Source organism: Oryza brachyantha, chromosome 3 (genome assembly GCF_000231095.2).
Source record: "Oryza brachyantha chromosome 3, ObraRS2, whole genome shotgun sequence".
Classification (NCBI taxonomy): Eukaryota; Viridiplantae; Streptophyta; class Magnoliopsida; order Poales; family Poaceae; genus Oryza; species Oryza brachyantha.
Window position 1 is genome coordinate 6,096,225 of NC_023165.2, and position 22,298 is coordinate 6,118,522.

The 22,298-nt window shown below is 45.2% G+C and overlaps 5 protein-coding genes, 4 non-coding genes and 1 pseudogene across 10 annotated transcripts; 4 read left to right on the plus strand and 6 right to left on the minus strand.

Moving 5' to 3' along the window:
- The first annotated feature begins 966 nt into the window (after positions 1-966).
- Positions 967-2,024, plus strand: LOC102713063 (non-symbiotic hemoglobin 2-like). The gene is made up of 4 exons (XM_006651133.2): positions 967-1,166; positions 1,273-1,387; positions 1,504-1,620; positions 1,763-2,024. Exons 1-4 carry the CDS (start codon positions 1,027-1,029, stop codon positions 1,904-1,906), a joined length of 516 nt encoding a protein of 171 aa, XP_006651196.1. The 5' UTR covers positions 967-1,026; the 3' UTR covers positions 1,907-2,024.
- A 1,520-nt stretch (positions 2,025-3,544) lies between these two features.
- On the plus strand, positions 3,545-4,453 carry LOC102716104 (non-symbiotic hemoglobin 3-like). The gene is made up of 4 exons (XM_006649626.1): positions 3,545-3,678; positions 3,787-3,901; positions 4,012-4,128; positions 4,307-4,453. The coding sequence occupies exons 1-4, from the start codon at positions 3,545-3,547 to the stop codon at positions 4,451-4,453; spliced, it is 513 nt and encodes a 170-aa protein (XP_006649689.1).
- Positions 4,454-6,587: 2,134 nt separating this feature from the next.
- Positions 6,588-9,633, minus strand: LOC107303370 (annotated as a pseudogene). The gene is made up of 5 exons (XR_005811477.1): positions 9,501-9,633; positions 9,240-9,417; positions 8,652-8,857; positions 7,024-7,090; positions 6,588-6,809 (listed from the first exon to the last, which is right to left on the minus strand). The product of XR_005811477.1 is annotated as a ubiquitin-60S ribosomal protein L40-1-like (transcript).
- Positions 7,294-7,381, minus strand: LOC121054054. The gene has a single exon (XR_005811521.1). It is a non-coding gene; the product is annotated as a small nucleolar RNA Z266 (small nucleolar RNA).
- LOC121054051 lies at positions 7,609-7,698 on the minus strand. Its single transcript, XR_005811518.1, has one exon. It is a non-coding gene; the product is annotated as a small nucleolar RNA Z266 (small nucleolar RNA).
- Positions 9,634-10,080: 447 nt separating the features above from the next.
- LOC102716854 (non-symbiotic hemoglobin 3-like) lies at positions 10,081-10,941 on the plus strand. The gene is made up of 4 exons (XM_006649629.1): positions 10,081-10,214; positions 10,323-10,437; positions 10,548-10,664; positions 10,795-10,941. Exons 1-4 carry the CDS (start codon positions 10,081-10,083, stop codon positions 10,939-10,941), a joined length of 513 nt encoding a protein of 170 aa, XP_006649692.1.
- A 2,284-nt stretch (positions 10,942-13,225) lies between these two features.
- On the minus strand, positions 13,226-15,832 carry LOC102716385 (ubiquitin-60S ribosomal protein L40-1). Its single transcript, XM_006649628.1, has 4 exons — positions 15,582-15,832; positions 15,306-15,495; positions 13,678-13,744; positions 13,226-13,463 (listed from the first exon to the last, which is right to left on the minus strand). The coding sequence occupies exons 1-4, from the start codon at positions 15,682-15,684 to the stop codon at positions 13,434-13,436; spliced, it is 390 nt and encodes a 129-aa protein (XP_006649691.1). The 5' UTR covers positions 15,685-15,832; the 3' UTR covers positions 13,226-13,433.
- LOC121054055 lies at positions 13,948-14,035 on the minus strand. The gene has a single exon (XR_005811522.1). It is a non-coding gene; the product is annotated as a small nucleolar RNA Z266 (small nucleolar RNA).
- Positions 14,263-14,352, minus strand: LOC121054053. Its single transcript, XR_005811520.1, has one exon. It is a non-coding gene; the product is annotated as a small nucleolar RNA Z266 (small nucleolar RNA).
- Positions 15,833-20,975: 5,143 nt separating the features above from the next.
- On the plus strand, positions 20,976-22,254 carry LOC102713342 (peroxidase 54-like). The gene is made up of 4 exons (XM_040521694.1): positions 20,976-21,113; positions 21,220-21,411; positions 21,521-21,717; positions 21,793-22,254. The coding sequence occupies exons 1-4, from the start codon at positions 20,976-20,978 to the stop codon at positions 22,112-22,114; spliced, it is 849 nt and encodes a 282-aa protein (XP_040377628.1). The 3' UTR covers positions 22,115-22,254.
- Positions 22,255-22,298: the final 44 nt, after the last annotated feature.

The window sequence follows — 22,298 nt, forward strand, 5'->3', positions numbered from 1 at the left end:
TATTATAAATGGAATTTAAAAAACTTTAATAAAAAATAGACTTTCTTTTCGGCGCCAATGATCTTAGTGTCAAGGTCTAACGTATCGGCGTCATGGTCATTAGCGTCAATACCCTTGCCCATAGTAGCTAAGGCATAGAGAAGGTTAATGCCAAAGACATTAACATCAAGAACTTATTTATAAAAAAACATTATAGAAAAAGATCTACACACAAGAAAATATATTTATAAATAAGTCCTCAGTGTCAGACATATTGTTATTGAGGATTTACTTGTAAATGTTTTTATGTATAGACCATTTTTTCATTTTTTAAATAGGTCGTTAACACCCATGTTTTCAGTGTTTGACTCTCTCAACGTGGATGATTTAGCAATCCCGAGGGTCACGGGTATCCGTATCATCTTTAACGCTAAGATGTTGGACCTTGATGCTAATAACCATAGTTAATGTTGAAGTTTTTCTAAAAGCGTCCTTTGGTAAAGGATTAAAAACAAGAATATAATGTAAAAAAAATTGGGGATGTGCGACGTCTTGGTGGACAAGCAAGACAGGCTAGATCATATGGAGTATTTGACTTGGATTCTTAAACCCGCCGCTGTTTTCCGCTCGCTTGGCCGCCCACGTTATTGAGAGACGAGATCCTTGCAGGCGTGTTCGCGTTGGTGTTGCCTGCACAACTACCCGCTCTCGCTCGCAGCTGCATTCAGCCATTCGGCACACAGTTTTTCTTCTCCTGGATGGATGGCTGGCTCTCGGTTGGTTCCTTCCCCCCTGTACGTTTCACCGTAGAGTTGGGAGTGCCACTGCCATATACCATGATATATTGCATGGGCGGCGGCGCCTCCATGCTTCTTGGCTCCTCGTGAACGCGAAAGGCCACTCCAGTCTGGGACCGATCAACATATATAAATCGGCCTCGCTCAGCTCCGGTTGGAATTCAGATCGAAACCAAGACCTGTTCTGAGAGCTTGGTTGATTCATACGCAGAGTATAAGCAAATTCAGGTAGCAATTTGGTCAGCAAGCCATGGCTCTCGTGGAGGAAAGCAACGGCGCCGTGTCGGGAGGAGTGGTGAGCTTCAGCGAGGAGCAGGAGGCGCTGGTGCTCAAGTCATGGGCCATCATGAAGAAGGATTCCGCCAACATTGGGCTCCGCTTCTTCTTGAAGTATGCATATGTTTCTATCGTTTATACAGAATGGGATTCTGAAGCATCCAGGAATGCATTTTGCAGTTTCGCTTCAAACATGTGTAACACGATATGTATGCTCCAGAATCTTCGAGATCGCACCGTCAGCGAGCCAGATGTTCTCGTTCCTGCGCAACTCCGACGTGCCGCTCGAGAAGAACCCCAAGCTCAAGACCCACGCCATGTCCGTCTTCGTCATGGTAAATACTATCAGCTCGTTATTGCAGACGAGTACGTGAAATTTGCAGCAGGCACTGATCGACAGAATGTACGTGTACGTCGCGATCTATCGTTGCGACGATGGTGTTGGCTGCAGACGTGCGAGGCCGCTGCGCAGCTGCGGAAAGCCGGGAAGGTCACCGTGAGGGACACCACCCTCAAGAGGCTAGGCGCCACGCACTTCAAGTACGGCGTGGGAGACGCCCACTTCGAGGTAGTGCATCTCTCTCACTCTAATGGCTACGTGCTCCTTTCGACTTTCGAGCTTGCTCGTTCAGTCGTCCTTGTCTTCTCGGTCGATTATTCGTGTTCTGAGCGTGTTCCTGTCGAACCATCGATGTGATCGATCTGAACAGGTGGTGAAGTTCGCGCTGCTTGATACGATCGAGGAGGCGGTTCCGGCGGACATGTGGAGCCCTACGATGAAGAGCGCGTGGAGCGAAGCCTACGACCACCTGGTGGCGGCCATCAAGCAGGAGATGAAGCCCGCCGCGGAGTGAGACGCCGACGCCGTCCGCTGCTCGCCGCACAACCTTGTTGCTTTCAAATGCTCGTTTAATATTCCATCCCACCAAAAACAAAAGGAGTGTGTATCTAGTGTACGATTGATTTGTCGTGACAAAATGTACCAATAAATATCGTTTTCTACGCTTGCATGCGCCTTGAACAATCCGAAAAGGAGAAGTTTGGCGTGTCGTCAATGGACGCCTTGACTGGCTTGGCCGTATGGCACTCGCTCACGGCAGGTCAAATTCTGACCTTGGACATTGCAACCAAAAAGAGGGAGGTAGGAATTGACTGGGCGACAGGCAGAGCAACCCATCCTCAGCCCATTCAAGACACGGAAGAAACCTAGAGCTCGGAGAAGTGTTATTTTTCCCAGCGTTAAGGACACACTGTTAGACTTTAAATAGGCTATGGTCTTGCAATCACCCTCCCTCTTAAGGACCGACGTCCCGATAACTCACTGTTTATACGCACACGGCCTAGAACAAACAATATTAGTAGTAAGCTTTAAACAAGTTGGGGGTTATATTTGCCCCCTTAAGGCCAACGTCCTAAAAATTCACCGTTTGTACTGTCAAAGGTGCACTACTAGACCTCAAATATGTTGGGGTGTTATATTCATCCCCCTAAAGAGCGGACTAGCCCATCAACTTGTTGTGTATCACTAGGTTGTTATGTTCAACGCATCGACAACTCACCATTTACACCATAAAAACCGAGAACAAACCACACCACTACTAAGCTTTGATAGGTTGGGTTGTTACATTCATCTCTCTTAAGGGGATGCCCCATTGCCCTGGCAGCTTAGTGTTTACATGACATATGCTTAAAACTTTCCTCTGATTTAGGTCATACCAACTATAACACATTGTCTCCATAAATCCGCACTACACGCTAAGTGAGTCTCTAACATATTTTTCTAATCTAGCAATAATTTAATTTATAGTAATATGGGCTTAATAATCTACATTACAACAGGATTCAAACATGGCCTTAAAAACCTTTCAAAGTTGCATGTTGAAATTTGGCCCAGCCTAACAAACCTGGAACACACCATCGCCGTGTGTCCGGCTTATTGGGCACAAAAAGGGCCGTGGCCTTCTCCCATGTTTGTGGAACGCTCCCACCCACTACTCTGGCCTTTTGGGACGGCAACACGACACCAACACCTCTTCACCTTGGATTGTTAACTCAAACCCGCCTCAGGTTTCCGCGCGCGGCGCGCCAAACCGCCGAGATTATGCAGACCGCGAGACAGGCATGCAGAGTCGCGGGCACTAATGCCGTCGTGCAGCTTCCCGGTCCAGCTATCTCAGCTGCACCCGGCACACAGTTTTTCACGGCTTGGATGGGTGGATATTCGCCGTATGCATCAGGTCGCTCGTTCTGTTTCCCTCAGCCTGGAGCGGAAGTGGAGTGCCACCACCGCGCATGCCTCTTGCTCGTTCTCGTCACGACCGCTGAATCCAGCTCCGCCCTGGGATGGATCGGCCTATAAATCGGCCTCACTATGCTCCAGTTTGGATTCAGCTAGCAACCAACAACAGCTGAGTTGAGTTGAGTTGAGCTTGAATTGATCTAGCAGTGTCCCGTGCTCGGTTCAGCTCAGCAGGAATTTTGGTCAGGAATCCATGGCTGCGTACGGAAGCAACGGTGTGTTGAGGGGAGAGGCCAGATTCACCGAGGAGCAGGAGGGGCTGGTCATCAAGTCGTGGAACATCATGAAAGATGATTCTGCCAACATTGGGCATCGCTTCTTCCTGAAGTACGTACAAGTTACTGCCAATTTCCACGGGAGTCGTTACTGCATGCATTCGTTGTTGATGTGCGTGTCTGTGTGGTTTGTCCTAAATCCTAATCTGTTAAACTACAGGATATTCGAGGTCGCGCCGTCGGCGCGCGAGCTGTTCTCGTTTCTACGCAACTCCGACGTGCCGCTGGAGAAGAACCCCAGGCTCAAGGCCCACGCCATGTCCGTCTTTGTAATGGTAATATATATACACTACGAGACTTCGTTATATATCACCGATGATTAGACGCTCTCACACTAACAGAGCGTGTCCGTTCACATTCGCCACGATCAAAAACTATGTCGCAGACGTGTGAAGCGGCTGCACAGCTGCGGAATACCGGTAAGGTCACCGTGGGGGACACCACCCTCAAGAGGCTGGGCGCCACGCACTTCAAGAAGGGCGTCTCTGACGCTCACTTTGAGGTGCCCCTCTAACATAATCATATCTATATTTTCACTTTTATAAAGTTAAAAATTTAACCTTATATTTAGAGTTAATTTTAAGATTTTTTATCGTAGTTTATTGTTCATTAATTTGATCAACGTGAAAACTCGCTAGCTCTCGTGTGCTGATGATCGTGCTCCTCGTCAAATGTAATAGGTGGCGAAGTACGCGCTGCTTGAGACTATTAAGTATGGGGTTCCGGCGAGCATGTGGAGCCCAGCGATGAAGAACGCGTGGGGTGAAGCATACGACCACCTGGTTGCTGCCATCAAGCAGGAGATGAGGCCCGCCGCTCTGTTATAAGCATAGTAGCCACACCTTCTTGCATGGGCCTCTGATCCGTCGCCGTCGTTTGTTGATTTCGTTTGCTTGCCTATTCATTTTTGTGTCAGTGTTCTCATTTTAACTTTGTTATTCCTGAGTCTGTCGACGTGTACGTACATTGTTTCACGTATTTCTTGTTTTCTTCAAGTGATTCAACATAAATAAAGATGGTTTTCTACATGTGCATAACCTTGGGTATTTAGCATAGATCACCACAGTCCACTCCGGCCCAGCGTAGCGCTATGGAATCTCGGTCACCTCCTCGCTAGCAGGGCCTTTTGTAGCTTATCTGGCATACCTTTCTTGTCTTGCTTGCCTACTCCTGCTTGTGCTGCTGCCTTATCGTCAACAGTGACTGACACACTGTCAGCAAGCGAACTCGATTGGTGAATCAAGACTAGTGAAATTCTGGCTATGTGGTTTAGCAACATCGAGAAGATCACATTTGTTTAATTATTCCTAACTATCCCTTTATGCGTGTTAATCACTTGTCAAATGTTGCGGCATCCGACACATACTTTAAGCTCGCTATTCTGAGGTTCCCCGTTTCAATGTCTTTCGCCACGTAATCCTGGAGTAGATTAGTTACCACCCCATCTTATCACTGATGATTACCCCACCAAAATGTAAATTTTAAAACTAAAATTTAAAGTTAATTTTAGAATTTTTCATAATTTATTTTTCGGTCTTTGCTTTTTAAATCATTAAAAAATATATAAAATTTTTACTCATAAATTATTTTTTAATTGTTAATAAATGTTTTCACTTATGTTTAATATCTTTACTATCATTAAAAGGGAAAGAGAAGTTTCCTCCTTCCGTACTCCCAGAGAAAACAAAACTTTCCATGCATATCGAAAAAAAAAACGTACGAAAGAAAAAGGAAAAGCAAAACCAAACTGACCCACACACGCAACCGGGCCTGCCGCCGCTTCATCGTCGTCCGTCGCCGCTTCTCCGCCGCCATCGCTACCGCTTAGCCGTCGCCGCTCGCCCAGTCGCCGACGCGGCTAACCCTAACACACGCAGCCGGGTCTGCTGCCACCGCTTCCCCGCCGCCGCCAGCGCCGTCTGGTCCCGTCGCCCATATACGTCGATTTGATTTTATCGAGAGTTTGCAGTATGATGCAATTGCAGCTCTGGAATTCTGTAGCACATCTCTCGCTAAATCCAAAGCTAAAAATTGTTGCTAGGGTGAACATATTGCATTTGCCTGTTGCTGGTTCACAAATGCGAGCAAGCCAATTTCAGTCTACTTAGATCAGTTAGATCAGACTTTGGCTGATGCGCTGCATATTCTTCCGAAGGGAAAAAAAGAGAGAGAGAGAAATTAAGGCTATTGATAGGACGAGGAAGATCACTCTAATCTCTGATTTCGGAAAAATAAGTGGCTCACGAGGAACGGAGAAACAGATTCTCTATTTGATCTCGAAGTCCTCATATAACACTTCTTCCAGTCGGATCATTTGTTGGGAAATAATCATGCTCACACATGTTCCACACGGATAAGGAAGCATAATCTAATGAAAACAACCAGGCGTTTAATTGGATCGATACTATGCCGCGAACTTTATCTGCTTCTGTAGGATAGCTCCCTATTTAGGAACAGAAAATAAAGGATTCTCATTGTTTCAGTCTTCGTTTTTGCAATTTTGATAAGGATACCTGTGTTTTTCAGGACATCGAGTGCTGAAGAATTCATGAAACTGAAGAGAAAGGTTGAGGACAGTATCACAGAAAATTCACCAGCTACTGATGATGTCCAAAGTGTGCTCAGCCTCAGACCACGGCAGAGTAAAACAGACTAGCCGATTGCCAACCGCAAGTATGACACCCTGAAGTAGGCAATGGAGAATCTGACAGCTTCAAGAAGCAGCTGCAGCTCCAACCGTGCTCATCGAAGTAGTCACGGCAAGACACATCATCTCCGACGTCTCCCCGCCATGCAAGAGGATCGATGGGGGCACCGGGCCACGGCCACTATTTCTATGATCACTTTTGGTTGGTATACTGAAAATAAAAAATGATTTCGTTGCGCAACGCACGGACATGTAAATCAGTCTAAACAAAAATATTATTCTATCCGCCAGCCAACGCAAAGAACCCTAGAATATATGGAACCACATAACAATCAGACATGACCGAATATAGTTTGCTGCCATTACCATATACCACGACCGTGAAAACAAGAAGCTGAAACATTCGGCACAGTAAACACGGTTCAAAAACATCCAGAGATATCAGAAGCAAAAAGGTCTAATATGACGATTGATTTAGCCAGTCCATGAACCCGACGAGTGACGCTCTAGTTCTTGATCTTCTTCTTGGGCCTCAGCTGAAAAAGGACCAGAACTTATTGTTAGATCGAAGAGAATAATATGTTGACATGTTATGGTAGTTGCTTATACAATCTCATGGTAGCATCTGGCATGACATGCCATTTATTTACAAAACTAAAGGCAAACAACAAACCTAAAACACACCCTGTTATCATCAAACCATCACAACTAATCCTTAAGGGTTACCAAAAGATCAACCATAAAGCTCACCTGGTTGCTGTGTCCACACTTCTTCTTGCGGCAGTTGACAGCCCTAGGGTGCAGGCGCGCATAGCATCTGCAGATAAGAAACATGTCAAAGTTAAAATGTGTTTCTTACATATACATACAGTAACATAAAACATGAGGTGTCTTTGGGAGTTGGAAATTATGTACTCCTAAAGCAAGAAAGTTGCTATTGAAGGCATGCACAAACAGCCAATTGAAAAATAAGGGAACTCATACCACAGACAAGTAAAGAAACACTGAAATACAACAGCAGATTGGCAAGTCAGACAAATGTATGCCTCAAAATTTTAGCTCATTACTTAAGTTCGTACATCTAATTGATTCATCATTCCTGCCAATAAAAAATGACACTCCGTCCACATAAACGAAAAAAATAAACAAAACTCACACACTAACAATCAATATTCAATACCCCCAAAAAACAAGGACAACAATAGTAAATTGTTACAAAATAATCTTAACCTATTTATAAAACAATCATATTGAACGGCACATATATATGCAAAACAATGGTTAAATCAACAAAGAAAATAAGCACCACAGATTTGCAGTCATGAAGAAAAATACATATGGCAGTTCAGACAGAATGTATGCCTCAAAAGTTTAAGTTCATAAGGTCACTTCACACATCTAATTGATTCATCACTACTGCCATACTACTGATTGATCGGTGTATTTAACAGCTTCATAAAATAAATAAAAAAGAGTAAAACAGCATAATAGCAGTAAAGAAATTGGGACATTTTTTGGCTGTGCACATCCTTGATGCGGAGGACAGAGGGTTCTTACACTTCACAATTATCTAGAAATAACATGTAAATACATAACTGATAGCCACAGCAAAAATTAACTCGCGCTAAATAAACAGAGGACAATTTACACTGATGGCTCTCAGTATAAGGCCAAAGTTTTCCACATATGAAGATCCATCAGAAGATATCCGCCAAACTACCTTTACGCAATGCTCTGCAATCTCGCCGCATCCTTCTATCTCAATCTTTTGATGAAGAACAAAACTAGAAAAAAATCCTGTGGTAGTTCTTCACCAAAAGGAAGAGACTTCATAAGGAACCACCGAGATGGAAGAGCCCAGAGTAAAGGAAGAAAGGTGAATACGCTTCATCCGGTCTTCAAATTCGGTGTGGTTAAAGCAAAAGAAGTCATCATCGAGCCAATAGCTTTGTTTTGCTACTGTGATGCTCAGGAACAGCCAAAACTAGGGGATAAAACATCAAAGTATTGGACCTACGAGAAAATGCGAAAATCTACTGAAAGAAGCCGCATGTCCAGAGGTCCCATAATTTATCTTGCATCTCTTCAGAGAAGAAATCTTCTGGTCCAATTAATGGTGACCGAAGTGACTAACTAGAAGAGTGCACTACAAAGAAGGAATCAGATTGTAAAAGGATAATATTTTTTTCTAAGTCTGAAACAAAAGCAGACTTTCTAGGTTTTTGTTCCGGAAGACCTGAACAATGCAATTCTACAAGTTTCAGATAAACGGACACGTGACCCTAGTAACCCTACTTACAAACAAGCGCCAAGAGAAGTGCAAGCACGCTGTATTTCTGGTGAGAAGTATAGAAGATGGCGAGCGGTGGGTAGCTTACTTGCGGCAGATCATCTTGTCCTGGTTGTACTTGCGGGCGAGCGCCTGAAGCGATGGCTCAATGATACCGCCACGGAGCCTGAGGACGAGGTGGAGCGTGGACTCCTTCTGGATGTTGTAGTCAGCCAGGGTGCGACCATCCTCCAGCTGCTTCCCGGCGAAGATCAGCCGCTGCTGGTCCGGCGGGATTAATGGTGACCGAAGTAACTAACTAGAAGAGTGCACTACAAAGAAGGAATCAGATGATAAAAAGATAATCTTTTTTCTAAGTCCTAAAAAAAAGCAGACTTTCTAGGTTTTTGTTCCTGACAAATGCAATTCTACAAGTTTCAGATAAACGGACACGTGACCCTACTTACAAACAAGCGCCAAGAGAAGTGCGAGTACGCTGTATTTCTGGTGAAAAGTATAGAAGATGGCGAGCGGTGGGTAGCTTACTTGCGGCACGTCATGGATGATGTCCTGAGCAATTTTATAGTACCGAGAGCTAATAAATTTTTAGTGTAAAATTTGGTATAAAAGATAAGAGGTACCAAAATTAGACTGAAATTTTGTTATCTCCTGTAACTTGCTAAGATCGTAAAATTGCTCTCTTGTCCTGGTTGTACTTGCGGGCGAGCGCCTGAAGCGATGGCTCAATAATACCGCCACGGAGCCGAGGACGAGGTGGAGCGTGGACTCCTTCTGTATGTTGTAGTCAGCCAGGGTGCGTCCATCCTCCAGCTGCTTCCCGGCGAAGATCAGCCGCTGCTGGTCCGGCGGGATTCCTGCCGACACAAACCCCTAACATCATGAACTCCCGCCGCACAAAGATAGATGAGGAGGAGGAAGAAGTAAGCTAGGTGCGTACCCTCCTTGTACTGGATCTTAGCCTTGACATTGTCGATGGTGTCGCTGCTCTCGACCTCGAGGGTTATGGTCTTCCCCGTCAGGGTCTTCACGAAGATCTGCATCCTGGCGCCCTCGCTTCTCTTCCTCTTCACCTTGGATTGTTAACTCAAACCCGCCTCAGGTTTCCGCGCGCGGCGCGCCAAACCGCCCCCATTACGCAGACCACGAGACATGCAGAGTCGTGGGCATAATGCCGTCGTGCAGCTTACCAATCCCGCTATCTCAGGCTCTCAGCTGCACCCGGCACACAGTTTTCATGGCTTGGATGGGCGGATATTCGCCATATTAATCAGGTCGTCTGTTCTGTTCCCTCAACCTGGAAGTGGAGTGCCACCACCACGCATGCCTCTTGCTCGTTCTCGTCACGACCGCTAAATCCAGCTCCGCCGTGCGATGGATCGGCCTATAAATCGGCCTCACTATGCTCCAGTTTGGATTCAGGTAGCAACCAACAACAGCTGAGTTGAGTTGAGCTTGAATTGATCTAGCAGTGTCCCGTGCTCGGTTCAGCTCGGCGCAGGAATTTTGGTCAGGAATCCATGGCTGCGTACGGAAGCAACGGTGTGTTGAGGGGAGAGGCCAGGTTCACCGAGGAGCAGGAGGAGCTGGTCATCAAGTCATGGAACATCATGAAAGATGATTCTGCCAACATTGGGCATCGCTTCTTCCTGAAGTACGTACAAGTTACTGCCAATTTTCACGGGAGTCGTTACTGCATGCATTAGTTGTCGATGTGCGTGTCTGTGTGGTTTGTCCTAACTCCTAATCTGTTAAACTCCAGGATATTCGAGGTCGCGCCGTCGGCGCGCGAGCTGTTCTCGTTCCTGCGCAACTCCGACGTGCCGCTGGAGAAGAACCCCAGGCTCAAGGCCCACGCCATGTCCGTCTTTGTAATGGTAATATATATACACTACGAGACTTTGTTATATATCACCGATGATTAGACGCTCTCACACTAACAGAGCGTGTGCATTCACATTCGCCACGATCAAAAACTATGTCGCAGACGTGTGAAGCGGCTGCGCAGCTGCGGAATACCGGTAAGGTCACCGTGGGGGACACCACCCTCAAGAGGCTGGGCGCCACGCACTTCAAGAAAGGCGTCTCTGACGCTCACTTTGAGGTGTCCCTCTAACCTAATCTCTTTGATTTTAAGATTTTTTTATCGTAGTTTATTTTTCATTAATTTGATCAACGTGAAAACTCCCTAGCTCTCATGTGCTGATGATCGTGCTCCTCATTGAATGTAACAGGTGGCGAAGTACGCGCTGCTTGAGACTATTAAGTATGGGGTTCCGGCGAGCATGTGGAGCCCAGCGATGAAGAACGCGTGGGGTGAAGCATACGACCACCTGGTTGCTGCCATCAAGCAGGAGATGAGGCCCGCCGCTCTGTTATAAGCATAGTAGCCACACCTTCTTGCATGGGCCTCCGATCTGTCGCCTGTCGCCGTCGTTTGTTGATTTCGTTTGCTTGCCTATTCACTTTCATGTCAGTGTGCTCATTTAACTTTGTTATTCCTGAGTCTATCGACGTGTACGTACATTGTTGCACGTATTTGTTGCTTTCTTCAAGTGATTCAACATAAATAAAGATGGTTTTCTACGTGTGCATAACCTTGGGTTTTTAGCATAGATCACTACGGTCCACTCCGGCCCAGCGTAGCGCCTATGGGACATTGGTCACCTCCTCGCTAGCAAGGCCTTTGGTAGCTTATGCGGCATGCCTTCCTTGTCTTGTTTGCCTACTCCTGCTTGTGCTGCTATCTTGTCGTCAATAGTGACTCTGACACCCTGTTGTCAAGTGAACTCGATTGGTGAATCAAGACTAGTGAAATTCTGGCTATGTGGTTTAGCAACATCGAGAAGATCACATTTGTTTAATTTTCCTAACTATCCCTTTATGCGTATTAGTCATTTGTCAAATGTTGCGGCATCCGACACAGGTTTTCCGTTTCAATGTCTTTGTAATCCTAGAGTAGATTCAGGAAACACTATGTTTGATGCTACTTAGGCTCTGTTTGAGTATTTGCATGTTACTTGTCACCACCCCATCTTATCACTGATGATTACCCCACCAAAATGTAAATTTTAAAACTAAAATTTAAAGTTAATTTTAGAATCTTTCATAATTTATTTTTCGGTCTTTGTTTTTTAAATCATTAAAAATATGTATAAAATTTTTACTCATAAATTATTTTTTAATTGTTAATAAATGTTTTCACTTGTGTTTAATATCTTTACTATCTTAATTAAAAGAGAAGTTTCCTCCGTCCGTACTCCCAGAGAAAAAAAAAACTTTCCATGCATATCAAAAAAAAACGTACGAACGAAAAAGGAAAATCAAAACCAAACTGACCCACACACGCAACCGGGCCTGCCGCCGCTTCATCGCCGTCCGTCGCCGCTTCTCCGCCGCCATCGCTACCGCTTAGCCGCCGCCGCTCGCCCCAGCCGCCGACGCGGCTAACCCTAACACACGCAGCCGGGTCTGCTGCCACCGCTTTCCCGCCGCCGCCAGCGCCGTCTGGTCCCGTCGCCCATCTACGTCGATTTGATTTTATCGAGAGTTTGCAGTATGATGCAATTGCAGCTCTGGAATTCTGTAGCTCGCTAAATCCAAAGCTAAAAATTGTTGCTAGGGTGAACATATTGCATTTGCCTGTTGCTGGTTCACAAATGCGAGCAAGCCAATTTTAGTCTACTTAGATCAGACTTTGGCTGATGCGCTGCATATTCTTTGGAAGGGAAACAAAAGAGAGAAATTGCAGCTATTGATAGGACAACCAGGTGTTTTATTGGATCGATACTATGCCGCGAACTTTATCTGCATCTGGACGATAGCTCTCTATTTAGGAACAGAAAATAAAGAATTCTCATTGTTTCGGGGTGTTTCGTTAGAAAAATAAATTTTTTTTTAGTGTCATACCAAACATTTGATCAGATATCAGAAGAAAATTTTGGACACGAATGAAAAAACAACCTAATTAATTGTGGGTTACCGTAGCATTTGTGACTAATTATAAACTAATTTAGCTCAAAAGATTCATCTGCTCAATTAACTAAATAGGGCATCGTCTTCGTTTGCAATTTTGATAAGAATTCCTGTGTTTTTCAGGACATCGAGAGCTGAAGAATTCACGAAACAGAAGAGAGAGGTTGAAAACTGTATCACAGAAAATTCAGCAGCTACTGATGATGTCCAAAGTGTGCTTAGCATCAGACCAAGGCATAGTAAGGGGTTGTTCAGAAGGGCTAGCTATATGTCCCTTGGACACTAATTTAAAATATTAAATATAAATTAATAATAAAATCTAATTTCATATGAGAGCTAATCCGCTATAATTAATAAACATTTACATAGCATCACATAAACTAATCATTAATTAATTATACTCATTATACTCATCTCGCGAATTAGCCCAAAATTATAAAAAGGTATTATAAATAGTATACGTTTACTATTCATAATTATTTATAATTAATGTCTAAACATCCGACCTAACTAATGACTAAAAATAAGTACCCTCAGCTAGGTACAAGAGGATCGATGGGGGCAACGGGCCACCGGCTGCCGCGCCAGATGTTGGTTGGTATACTGAAAATAAAAAATGATTTCGTTGCGCAACGCACGGACATGTAAATCAGTCTAAACAAAAATATTATTCTATCCGCCAGCCAACGCAAAGAACCCTAGAATATATGGAACCACATAACAATCAGACATGACCGAATATAGTTTGCTGCCATTACCATATACCACGACCGTGAAAACAAGAAGCTGAAACATTCGGCACAGTAAACACGGTTCAAAAACATCCAGAGATATCAGAAGCAAAAAGGTCTAATATGACGATTGATTTAGCCAGTCCATGAACCCGACGAGTGACGCTCTAGTTCTTGATCTTCTTCTTGGGCCTCAGCTGAAAAAGGACCAGAACTTATTGTTAGATCGAAGAGAATAATATGTTGACATGTTATGGTAGTTGCTTATACAATCTCATGGTAGCATCTGGCATGACATGCCATTTATTTACAAAACTAAAGGCAAACAACAAACCTAAAACACACCCTGTTATCATCAAACCATCACAACTAATCCTTAAGGGTTACCAAAAGATCAACCATAAAGCTCACCTGGTTGCTGTGTCCACACTTCTTCTTGCGGCAGTTGACAGCCCTAGGGTGCAGGCGCGCATAGCATCTGCAGATAAGAAACATGTCAAAGTTAAAATGTGTTTCTTACATATACATACAGTAACATAAAACATGAGGTGTCTTTGGGAGTTGGAAATTATGTACTCCTAAAGCAAGAAAGTTGCTATTGAAGGCATGCACAAACAGCCAATTGAAAAATAAGGGAACTCATACCACAGACAAGTAAAGAAACACTGAAATACAACAGCAGATTGGCAAGTCAGACAAATGTATGCCTCAAAATTTTAGCTCATTACTTAAGTTCGTACATCTAATTGATTCATCATTCCTGCCAATAAAAAATGACACTCCGTCCACATAAACGAAAAAAATAAACAAAACTCACACACTAACAATCAATATTCAATACCCCCAAAAAACAAGGACAACAATAGTAAATTGTTACAAAATAATATTAACCTATTTATAAAACAATCATATTGAACGGCACATATATATGCAAAACAATGGTTAAATCAACAAAGAAAATAAGCACCACAGATTTGCAGTCATGAAGAAAAATACATATGGCAGTTCAGACAGAATGTATGCCTCAAAAGTTTAAGTTCATAAGGTCACTTCACACATCTAATTGATTCATCACTACTGCCATACTACTGATTGATCGGTGTATTTAACAGCTTCATAAAATAAATAAAAAAGAGTAAAACAGCATAATAGCAGTAAAGAAATTGGGACATTTTTTGGCTGTGCACATCCTTGATGCGGAGGACAGAGGGTTCTTACACTTCACAATTATCTAGAAATAACATGTAAATACATAACTGATAGCCACAGCAAAAATTAACTCGCGCTAAATAAACAGAGGACAATTTACACTGATGGCTCTCAGTATAAGGCCAAAGTTTTCCACATATGAAGATCCATCAGAAGATATCCGCCAAACTACCTTTACGCAATGCTCTGCAATCTCGCCGCATCCTTCTATCTCAATCTTTTGATGAAGAACAAAACTAGAAAAAAATCCTGTGGTAGTTCTTCACCAAAAGGAAGAGACTTCATAAGGAACCACCGAGATGGAAGAGCCCAGAGTAAAGGAAGAAAGGTGAATACGCTTCATCCGGTCTTCAAATTCGGTGTGGTTAAAGCAAAAGAAGTCATCATCGAGCCAATAGCTTTGTTTTGCTACTGTGATGCTCAGGAACAGCCAAAACTAGGGGATAAAACATCAAAGTATTGGACCTACGAGAAAATGCGAAAATCTACTGAAAGAAGCCGCATGTCCAGAGGTCCCATAATTTATCTTGCATCTCTTCAGAGAAGAAATCTTCTGGTCCAATTAATGGTGACCGAAGTGACTAACTAGAAGAGTGCACTACAAAGAAGGAATCAGATTGTAAAAGGATAATATTTTTTTCTAAGTCTGAAACAAAAGCAGACTTTCTAGGTTTTTGTTCCGGAAGACCTGAACAATGCAATTCTACAAGTTTCAGATAAACGGACACGTGACCCTAGTAACCCTACTTACAAACAAGCGCCAAGAGAAGTGCAAGCACGCTGTATTTCTGGTGAGAAGTATAGAAGATGGCGAGCGGTGGGTAGCTTACTTGCGGCAGATCATCTTGTCCTGGTTGTACTTGCGGGCGAGCGCCTGAAGCGATGGCTCAATGATACCGCCACGGAGCCTGAGGACGAGGTGGAGCGTGGACTCCTTCTGGATGTTGTAGTCAGCCAGGGTGCGACCATCCTCCAGCTGCTTCCCGGCGAAGATCAGCCGCTGCTGGTCCGGCGGGATTCCTGCCGACACAAACCCCTAACATCATGAACTCCAGCCGCACAAAGATAGAGGAGGATGAGGAGGAAGAAGAAAGCTAGGTGCGTACCCTCCTTGTCCTGGATCTTAGCCTTGACATTGTCGATGGTGTCGCTGCTCTCGACCTCGAGGGTGATGGTCTTCCCCGTCAGGGTCTTCACGAAGATCTGCATCTTGGCGCCCTCGCTTCTTCCTCCTCTTCCCCGGGGGGCTCTTCGCTTCCTCTACCTCTGGCTCTGCTGTTGCGGCGGCGGCGGGTGGGTGAGGGGGATGGCTTTGTGCCAGCTTTATACGGGTCAAGCTAGGGTTTGGTCTCAAGAGAAGAGCGGCCAAAATGGGCCGCCTAATCCGGATCGCGTCTGGAATGGGCTTGCTATTTCTGGGTAGTCGCTGGCCCAGCTGTGCTTCGAGCCTCAGTTCTGGGAGGAAAAAGTCTACTATAGGCCCTGAACTTGGAGCGGAGTTCGTTTTTCGTCCTTAGAATCCGTTTAAAACAGGTCTCACTTTTTGACCGGTTTTATTGATATAACGTGCGGTAGATCCCACCTATCAGATTATTTTATTTTTTTCGCTCTTTCTCTCCCTTCCTCTCGTTTCTTCCTCACTCCCGTGCATTATCTCTCTTCTCTCCAGTGGGCGGCGGTGGGTGCGGATGGCGGGTGACAGCGGAGGCAACGACCGTGAGCTGGGTAATCGCGGGGTCCGGGCGCCCAGGCGTCTCGGGGAGCGGAAGCACGGCGAGGCGGCGAGCGTGGCGTCGGATGGTGGATCGCCAGTGGCGCTCACGACGCACTGCGTGCACTCAGTCGTCACCGGGTATGTGTCCCGAGAGGACTTCGCCATGCTCATTCACGCCAGGGCTCCTCCCGGTGGTAGCGCCGCGGCAGCCGCGAGCGCCGCTCGACCTAGTGACCGTGCTCGACGTGAAGCAAGAGATGGGGTTCTTCATCGACAACCTCGGTCCCCGCTGGTTCACACGTTCAGCTTCGGAAGAACCACGACGCGGCGGCGATGCACACCATCGCCGAGGTCATCGGCAGGACGTTCTCCTTCATCGAGAACGAGACGGCAATCCAGGACAGGTTCGCTCAGTGCATCGCTGGCCTCCTCTCCGTCGTTGTGCAGGAGCTCCGGCTCTGTTGAAGCTAATTAATTTCTAGTAGCCTCTAGCAGTAGATAGAAGCACTAGTATTACACTAGCTCAAAATATCTAGAATAGAGAAAGATGGCAGCATGCGTGCATAAGCTAGCTACATGTAGATTTTTCTATTAACTTGAGCCTAGCCTTTTCAATGATTTTCGTGTCTAACATTTGACCATCTGTTTTATTTGAAAAATTTTTAGAAAATTAAAAAAAAAGTCATATGTAAAGTACTATTTATGATTTATCATCTAATAAAAACAAAAATATCAATCGCAAAAAAATTTAAATCAGACGAAGAATCAACAATTATAGGTAAAAAATAAAAAATTAATTTATTTTGGAATGGAGGGAGTAATACTGATTCATGAAAAATCTTGCGCCTATCTACGTCGTCGGTAGTTGAAGCCTATAAATAGGGAGCAGTTGCAGCTGTGTGGAGAATGCAAATGAAAAAGTTCAAGACTTGAACTAGTGCTCTGTTTTTAGGAACTCGTTGTTTGTCAGGGGTTGTTTTGTTTTCAAAAATTTTCGTCAAAAAACATCACATCAAATTTTTGAATATCTAAATAGAGTATTGAACATAGATAAAACGAAAAACTAATTGCACAGTTATGTGAGAAATCGTAAGATGAATCTTTTGAGTCTAATTAGTATGTTATTAGCCATAAGTGCTACAGTAACCCACATGCGCTAATGACGGACTAATTAGGCTCACAAGATTCGTTTCGCGATTTTCACGCCAGCCGTAAAATTCGTTTTTTTATTTGTGTCCAAAAACACTTCCGACATCCGGTCAAACGTATATATGACATGCAAAGATTTTTATTTCAACAACTAAACACCCCCTTACTCACTCACAGCTCTCTCTTTCACAAACAAACCTAGTCCCTTGCTCCACAAATAATAAACCACCAACAGACTCGACGTCACGTATGCACACAGGCGTGCTTGTCACAGCGATCAAGTCCGACCGCTACAAGAGCCACATCGACGAGAACGGCGAGCCGCCACGGTGGACGTCGATACTGTGTTAGCATGTAATAACATTTCTTGTTGAACTTGGAACTCTACCATCTTTGCGTCTGCATTTGCTAGCATAGGTGTATCTGTGTGTTCATATGTAAGAAAAGAGAAAGGAGAGGAAGTGAGAGAAAGGAGAAAAAATAAAATAATCTGACATGTGGGACCCACCGGACGCCAAGTCAGCAAAACCGATCAATACTGTCGAGGGACCTTTTTTAAACAGGTTCTGAGTTTAGGGGTATACATTTATGGTATTTCAGTTAAAAGACGAAAAATAAACACAATTGTAAGTTTAGCGACCTCTGGTGGACTTCTTCCGGTAAGCTCGCTTCTTGCTTTGAAGGTCTAGCTAGTTAGTGGGCTGGGCCAATTCTTGCCAAGTTAAATGTTTGGAAAAAGTCCGCGGGAGGTCAATGAACTTAAAAGTGTTTTCCGTCACTTAACCGGAATAAAATCCTAAACTCGCATAATCCATTCAAAAGAGGTCTTTTCAGCAGTATTAATTTTATTTCTGACTGATTTCGCTCACGTGGCATAAGATGGTCCATATGTTAGTAGCTTGATTTTTTTCTCCTTTTCTTTCCATTTCTTCTCTCCCATCCTCTCCTATCTCTCTCTTCTTCCTCAGTTCGCATGGGGCGGCAGTGTACACGGCCAGCCAGAGAGGGCGGCGGCGGGGCCTAGCCGGCCCGAGGTTGGCTGGAGTCGGTGCGAACGGCCGCGCCGCCTAGCCGGGCTGGCGCTGGATGGAGTCGGCGCGAGCGGCGGTGTTGGCGCGCGGGAATTTTTATGTGCTTGCATGTTTATTCAGTTGTTAGTTGCATTGGATGTTTTCTGCCTGTAGAATGGACTGGAAAATAGGAGTTTGATGCAGCCTACATCTTTACCGTTTCTTTAGGTAGAATTAGTGGCCGAGGTTGAGATGCGATTTCGCGTTGTAATCAGTCCATCATGCATGTAACAAACTCTATGGAGTGGAGAGAATAAAAGGAAGAAAAATCTCGAAAAGCTGCTACCAATTGAGCAGAGCCAACTCTCTGTTCGTTTTGCTCTGTTCTTTGTTTTACCGAGTTTTCGTTTCATCAGTTGCTATTTACATCTGAAAACGTTCAGAGTTTCAGTTCTGTTGTACACAAATTAAGAGCGAGAGAGAAACTTCGCGATAGTGATTTGCTGACATCCATGGCGTGCTGTTGTGTGAGGGCGAGGGCACCGACTGACCACGTGCGCGGTGCTGGTGCTCCTGCGCCGTATTAGCCCGGCCAGCCCCAGCCAGCACCGCCACCATCGCACGCCAGCGTCGGCGTGCGCCATCGCCCGCCTGCACCGCCGCTCGCGCCGACCCCATCCAGCGTCGGCCCGGCTAGGCGCCGCCGCCGTTCGCATCGACTCCAGCCAACCTCGGCCCGGCTATGCGCCGCCGCCCCATGCAAAGTGAGGATGGAGAGAGAGAGGGCATGGGAGAGAAGAAAGAGAAAGAAAAGAGGAAAAATAATCAAGCTACTGACATCTAGGGTTATCAGGGTTATCTTATGCCAAGTCAGTGAAATTGATCAAAAATAAAGTCAATACTATCGAGAGACCTCTTTTAAACGGATTATACGAGTTTAGGGATACAAATTTCTAGTATTGCGGTTAAGAAACTAAAAACAAACTTGGCTCTAAGTTTGGGACCTTTGATGAACTTTTTTCTAAATGTTTTGGTCTCTAAATAAATAGTTAACCCCTCCATCCAAAATTATAGGCATTTATATGATTCAAATATTAAGAACTTTGAAGTACTGATTATGGTACTACTATCTCCATTCTAAAATATAAGATTTCTAGGTTGTTTAACGTAAGACTAAAGATATATCAAAAAATTCTCTTCCACTTTGGTGGTCAATTTTTTAATTTTAAATTAACTCGATTCTATTTTCAAGGGGTGATTATTTGGCTTTTACAGCAAAAAGTCAAACAACATATTTACAATTAAAAATAATTTATAAATAGAACTTTTATATATGTGTTCTTAGTGATATAAAACCCAGGCTTAAAAATAAACAGCGATGAAAAAAACTCAAAATCAACTCCAAATTTAAGAATAAAACTTCAAATTTTAGCTCATAGGTATAATCAAAAGCGAAAATATGATGATATATATAAGTATCTGATTGATTTTAGAATCATTAGAATGAGCGGGATCATACGAACTAATGCAGTAATGCTTATATTATGGTACAAAAAATTAAATTTTAAAAATAATTATATTTTTGGTTGGAGTGAGTACTTATCGTATAATCACTTTTCATTCAATTTTTTTCATGTCCTACGTGCACCTACTGTTCCACCATCATTCATATCATGCTTACTGAAGAGCAACGATCTTTTCTTTTTAGTTTTAATCATTGCTAAAAGAATCTATAAATATTTATGTTTTTAATGGAGCGAGTAAATGTTTTTCATCAATGGAGTAACGATGGAAAACATTTACTCGCTCCATTAAAAAAATGTTTTCCATCAATGAGAAAATGAGAACTTGAGAAGTAAATGTTTCCTCGTGGATGTTTGATTTGATTATTTTAGTTAGACATCTGATTAAAAAGTATGTGAAGATCCCTTCTATATCATCAGACTAATTCTATATCAAGAAAATTAAGTACAGCGTACAGAACTGAGACCAGTTCATCAACTGATAAACGCCGGAGTCCAGAGAAGGTGCAAGGCAAACACCAGACAAAGCGAGATGCTGCACACTTTTGAAATTATCTAATGCGTGTGCGCAGTGTCGACAAAACTAACCAATCATTCAGCAAATTTCGGCCGTTTAGCTAGTTGCTCGCTACTGTAATTAGCTCTCTGGTCGCGATTAAGAAATTAGACCCCTTCTCAGACTGTCACATCGCCCAACCACTAAACAATCCAATAGGCAGCATCAGTACACGCGTTGCAGGTGAATAGGTGATTGAGTTAGTCCACGCATCATTGCAAGAAAGCGGCGGCTGCAACCCCCGTGGCCGCCGGAACATGTCAAACCTCGATCCAGCCCGGCTATATATATACACACCCAGCAACGCCATGTCCATTCCACGAACAATACCACACCAAGCTAATCTCACAACCTCACCACCGGCGACGGCGAGCTAGCTAGGTAGCACAGAGGAAAGAAAAGCCGTAGGAGGCAGTAGCGCACGTTTCCTATCTCGGTCACTTTCGCCGGCGTCCATGGCGACGTCTATTGGTACTGCACCGTTGGCGGTGGCGCTGTGCGCGCTGCTCGCCCTCACCGCGGTGGGGGGTGCGAGGGCCTGGACGCCGATGAGCCCGTCCTACTACGACTACTCGTGCCCGAGCGTGCATGACACCGTGCGGCGCGTCATCCAGGAGGCGCGGGTCGCCAACCCGCGCGCCCCCGCCAGCCTCCTCCGGCTCCACTTCCACGACTGCTTCGTCAATGTGCGTCACATGTAGTGTAGCCGTCTATGGCGCCATTGGCGCGTGCGTGCGTGCGCGTGAGATTTGAGCTGGGACTGACGGGGTGCTGTGCGTGTGTGGGGTGCAGGGGTGTGACGGGTCGGTGCTGCTCGACAACGCCGGCGCGATGCAGAGCGAGAAGAACGCCCCTCCGAACAATGGGTCGGCGCGTGGGTTCGACGTGGTGGACACCATCAAGGCTGCGCTGGAGAACGCCTGCCCCGGCGTGGTCTCCTGCGCTGACATCCTCGCCCTCGCCGCGGAGATCTCCGTCGAGCTGGTCAGTGCATGCATATAAATATATAATAATACCATCGAACATTCGTCCGATCACACCATGCATTTCCACATCTGAACCGCTGACGCGCTTTGGTTTCTTGTCTACGCAGTCAGGAGGGCCGAGCTGGAACGTGGTGCTGGGGCGGAGGGACGGCACGACGGCGAACTTCGACGGCGCCAGCGAGCTCCCCGGCCCGAGGGACGCTGTGGGACTCCTGAGACAGAAGTTCTCCGACCTCGGCCTCGACGACACCGATTTCGTCGCCCTCCAGGGAGCACACACGATCGGGAGGGCGCAGTGCAGGCTCTTCAACGACCGGCTCTACAACATCAGCGGCACGATGCAGCCGGACCAGACGTTGGACATGGCCTACCTGAACGAGCTCCGGCAGTGCTGCCCGGCGAGCGAGCCCGAAAGCACCACCCTGCGCAACCTCGACCCGCCCACGCCGGACGCGTTCGACAACAGCTTCTACGCCAACATCGTGCGCAACCGCGGCCTGCTCCAGTCCGACCAGGGGATGCTCTCCGCGCCGGGGGGAGCCGCGGCGACCACGGCGCCCATCGTCGTGCGGTTCGCCGGCAGCCAGGACGACTTCTTCCAGAGCTTCGCGACGGCCATGATCAAGATGGGCAACATCGGCTCGCTCACCGGGAGCCTGGGGGAGATCAGGAGGAACTGCAGGGTGGTGAACCGCGGGTGATGATCATCATCTACTTAAAATTTGTTTGTTGAGAGGAAATTGAACAGGTGTATTAATTCGTCAATAATTTATTTAGGTGAAAATGGAAATGTACGCATGAATCATGATTATATTATTTAAACTAAATGCGAAAGAAGAGAGTTGAGTTATTCTAAGAAGAGAAAATGGCCAGACAATGAATTTC

What these genes read in the sequence shown, in the direction of transcription:
- LOC102713063 (XM_006651133.2), top strand. Translation starts at nt 1,027, where the DNA reads ATGGCTCTCGTGGAGGAAAGCAACGGCGCCGTGTCGGGAGGAGTGGTG. An exon ending in CCATGTCCGTCTTCGTCATG is followed by an intron (nt 1,388 to 1,503) that starts GTAAATACTATC and finishes TGTTGGCTGCAG; the next exon opens with ACGTGCGAGGCCGCTGCGCA. An exon ending in TGGGAGACGCCCACTTCGAG is followed by an intron (nt 1,621 to 1,762) that starts GTAGTGCATCTC and finishes CGATCTGAACAG; the next exon opens with GTGGTGAAGTTCGCGCTGCT.
- LOC102716104 (XM_006649626.1), top strand. Translation starts at nt 3,545, where the DNA reads ATGGCTGCGTACGGAAGCAACGGTGTGTTGAGGGGAGAGGCCAGATTC. An exon ending in GGGCATCGCTTCTTCCTGAA is followed by an intron (nt 3,679 to 3,786) that starts GTACGTACAAGT and finishes GTTAAACTACAG; the next exon opens with GATATTCGAGGTCGCGCCGT. An exon ending in TCTCTGACGCTCACTTTGAG is followed by an intron (nt 4,129 to 4,306) that starts GTGCCCCTCTAA and finishes CAAATGTAATAG; the next exon opens with GTGGCGAAGTACGCGCTGCT.
- LOC102713342 (XM_040521694.1), top strand. Translation starts at nt 20,976, where the DNA reads ATGAGCCCGTCCTACTACGACTACTCGTGCCCGAGCGTGCATGACACC. An exon ending in CGGAGATCTCCGTCGAGCTG is followed by an intron (nt 21,412 to 21,520) that starts GTCAGTGCATGC and finishes TTGTCTACGCAG; the next exon opens with TCAGGAGGGCCGAGCTGGAA. An exon ending in GGGAGGGCGCAGTGCAGGCT is followed by an intron (nt 21,718 to 21,792) that starts CTTCAACGACCG and finishes CTACCTGAACGA; the next exon opens with GCTCCGGCAGTGCTGCCCGG.
- LOC102716385 (XM_006649628.1), bottom strand. Translation starts at nt 15,684, where the DNA reads ATGCAGATCTTCGTGAAGACCCTGACGGGGAAGACCATCACCCTCGAG. An exon ending in TAAGATCCAGGACAAGGAGG is followed by an intron (nt 15,496 to 15,581) that starts GTACGCACCTAG and finishes TTGTGTCGGCAG; the next exon opens with GAATCCCGCCGGACCAGCAG. An exon ending in AGTGTGGACACAGCAACCAG is followed by an intron (nt 13,464 to 13,677) that starts GTGAGCTTTATG and finishes GTCCTTTTTCAG; the next exon opens with CTGAGGCCCAAGAAGAAGAT.
- LOC102716854 (XM_006649629.1), top strand. Translation starts at nt 10,081, where the DNA reads ATGGCTGCGTACGGAAGCAACGGTGTGTTGAGGGGAGAGGCCAGGTTC. An exon ending in GGGCATCGCTTCTTCCTGAA is followed by an intron (nt 10,215 to 10,322) that starts GTACGTACAAGT and finishes GTTAAACTCCAG; the next exon opens with GATATTCGAGGTCGCGCCGT. An exon ending in TCTCTGACGCTCACTTTGAG is followed by an intron (nt 10,665 to 10,794) that starts GTGTCCCTCTAA and finishes TGAATGTAACAG; the next exon opens with GTGGCGAAGTACGCGCTGCT.